This window comes from Sphaeroforma arctica, assembly GCF_001186125.1.
Source record: "Sphaeroforma arctica JP610 unplaced genomic scaffold supercont1.605, whole genome shotgun sequence".
In the NCBI taxonomy this organism is placed as follows: Eukaryota; class Ichthyosporea; order Ichthyophonida; genus Sphaeroforma; species Sphaeroforma arctica.
Window position 1 is genome coordinate 7,453 of NW_014039953.1, and position 3,039 is coordinate 10,491.

General features: G+C 42.9%; 1 protein-coding gene across 1 annotated transcript; it reads left to right on the forward strand.

Moving 5' to 3' along the window:
* Positions 1–810: 810 nt before the first annotated feature.
* On the forward strand, positions 811–1,605 carry SARC_07530 (hypothetical protein; the record flags this gene model as incomplete). Its single annotated transcript, XM_014298514.1, has 3 exons — positions 811–1,223; positions 1,275–1,493; positions 1,525–1,605. The coding sequence occupies exons 1-3, from the start codon at positions 837–839 to the stop codon at positions 1,603–1,605; spliced, it is 687 nt and encodes a 228-aa protein (XP_014153989.1). The 5' UTR covers positions 811–836.
* Between the last annotated feature and the right edge of the window lie 1,434 nt (positions 1,606–3,039).

Below are 3,039 nucleotides of genomic sequence, written 5' to 3' on the forward strand. Positions count from 1 at the left end.
GTGTGTGTGTGTGTGTGTGTTGTGTGTGTGTGTGTGTGTGTGTGTGTGTGTGTGTGTGTGTGTGTTTTGTTTTGTTTTTATTGCATGTGTGTATGTATATATATATATATATTGTGACATTGTGTTATTGTGACATCCCCATAGTAGGAGCATTTGGCCCGTTTGCTAGTACGAGCATATTTCCAAACTGTACCCTAATAGGAGTGAGTTTCCTTCTCTTTAGGACTCAGTACAATCGCGGCCCCCTACTTCTTTCCCAAACAACGCTGTTATCTGCAGATTGATTTTCTATTGGTAATCTGGTGATGTGTGTCCATGTGAGTGCTACGCAGTTTGCATTTGTGTCCTGCACGTTGTATTTAATTGTCTTTTTGAGTAAAGTGTTTCTCTTATTCCAAAAGGGTTTACCTTAAACTCTGGTCTGTCTCATCTACAACCGGGCCTTGTATGCTAATTAACTATTTCTTCGAGATTCGAGCAAGTATACAGTGACATATTTCGATTCAACAGCGAGCAGTTTTCTCTTCTCAATCCGAATACAATGTCGTTCCTTAACCAATCCACGCTTCTGTTGGTGAAGCCAACACGTTGGACGGACTCTATCTCAGTTACCAGTTGTGTGCTTTGCAACTTTGAATGTGACCATCCAATGGAATCACAACATTATGACTCCAATCTTATTGCACTTCCTAAACACAGAATAATGTTCGTGAGCAGCACGTCTGGGAGCGCGGGAAAACCACGGATCGCTTGTGCATGGCCTGGCTGCAGTGTAACGACAGTATCGCCCAGTGCTATGGCAATACATGTGCGCACTCACACAGGGGAACGTCCATATGCCTGTACGCACGCCGGTTGTAGCAGCGCTTTTAAAAACTCTTACGAGCTCACAAGACATATGCGCACTCACACAGGGGAACGTCCGTATGTCTGTATCCATCCTGGGTGCGCAAGTACTTTCAAGCACACCAGCCAAGTTACTGTTCACATGCGCATTCACACAAAAGATCATCCATATGCATGTAACCACCCTGGTTGTAGCAGCGCTTTTAAAACCTCAAGCGCCCTCACAGTGCATATGCGCACTCACACAGGGGAACGTCCGTATGCCTGCACCCACTCTGGTTGTAACAGCGCTTTTAAAAGCTCTGGTGAACTCACAAGGCATATGCGCACTCACACAGGGGAACGTCCGTATGCCTGTGGCCACCCTGGATGCACAAGTGCTTTCAACCAATCTAGCCAACTAAGTGCCCACAAGTATACTCACACAGAAGAACGTCCATATGCTTGTAACCACCCTGGTTGTAGCAGCGCTTATAAACGCTCTTATCAACTCACAGTGCATATACGCAGTCACACAGAGGAACGTCCGTATGCCTGTACCCACTCTGGTTGTAACAGCGCTTTTAAAAGCTCTGTTGAACTCACAAGGCATATGCGCACCCACACAGGGAAACGTCCCTATGCCTGTAACCACCCTGGATGCGCAAGTACCTTCACACAATCCAGCTCGCTCAATAGCCACATGCGCACTCACACAACGTCCGTATGCCTGTAATCACCTTGGTTGTAGCAGCGCTCTTAAAAGCTCTGGTGAACTGATATCGCATATGCGCATTCACACAGGCGAACTTTCGTATGCCTGTAAACACCATGGTTGTAGCAGCGCTTTTAAAAGCTGAACTGACAGTGCATATGCGATCTCACACAGGCGAACGTCGGTATGCCTGGATTGAGGGTGGTTTGAAATACGCACGATTCTTTTCATAGAAAGGTAATTTGGAATTACTCGAGCTTTGAAGAGAATTACAATGTATGCGACGCGAGTATGATAAGCTTGCACGAATGAATAAGACGCAGATGGCTATGACCGATATCTACCCACCGAAGCCTCGGGAAGATGAAAATAAAGATGAATCAAATGAATCTCTACACGTACTGTACTTCAACATAGACACGACATATCACTATACTCCTTGCAAAATATAGTCTTTTAGGCCTGAAACTCACAGGGCAGTAAAGGTACTTACCATACAGTAAAATCAGCCGAACCCCTCTCGGCCAATCAGATAGCCACTAGAAGTGTTCACTCGATAGATGTTCCTTTTATTCCTGCAACGGCCAGGGACAAGTTGCGAGGACCCACTGAGCCGTATGGGCTTTTTTGTTTTGTTTTTGCACGGTCATCTGGAACGGGACAGGGGTATATACGGGTGCTACAACTTTATGGTACTAATTTGAACTACTGGTATGATTAGTACCTTAAAATGTTTATGGTGCTAACACTACCAACAGAAATTACGTTTCCTGATTACGTAGCCAGACCATAAAGATCTATTTGCCATGAAGTCCCAAAAGACTCCGTCGAAACCTCATTACACTTTGTATGTTTTTGAATTTTCGGCGTTTTGTACTCTAGAGAGAAACTCCGAAGGTCTGTACTGTGATATACCCGTAAATACTTCGTAGTGTTATTTTACACTGAAGAGGCAGAGACACACATAGCGCAACACACACATGCATAGCGGACAATAATCTCTCTGTCTTCCGCTACAATAATCAGAAAGCTACTATCTGCCGATTGGAACAATGGCCGGGTACATCAACATCGAATTGATTAAATGATCAGATGGGTATTTTCTTTGGGGTCATTTGTGCATCTACGTGTGTCCTATTAATGTCGGCTCTCGTGTGTGCATTTGTTCATTTTGTAATCATATATTTATGTACTGGAACTGGATGCAATGCCGGATAGGGACTATCATAGATGATCGCCAAACTGACAATGTAGGTGCTCTAAATCAGTGTTTGAGTACTCTCAAGAGTGTTTCCCTATTGTGAGTGTATTTAGGATACTTCTCGAATAGATATAGTTTGTTTCCAAACACTATATATATTTATATATTCATATATATATACGTAATCGACATCATTGCCTACACATACTTGTGAATATATAAATGAATATATATATATATATATATATATATATACATATAATTTATATAGTATGTGTGTTCTATATATATATTAGTT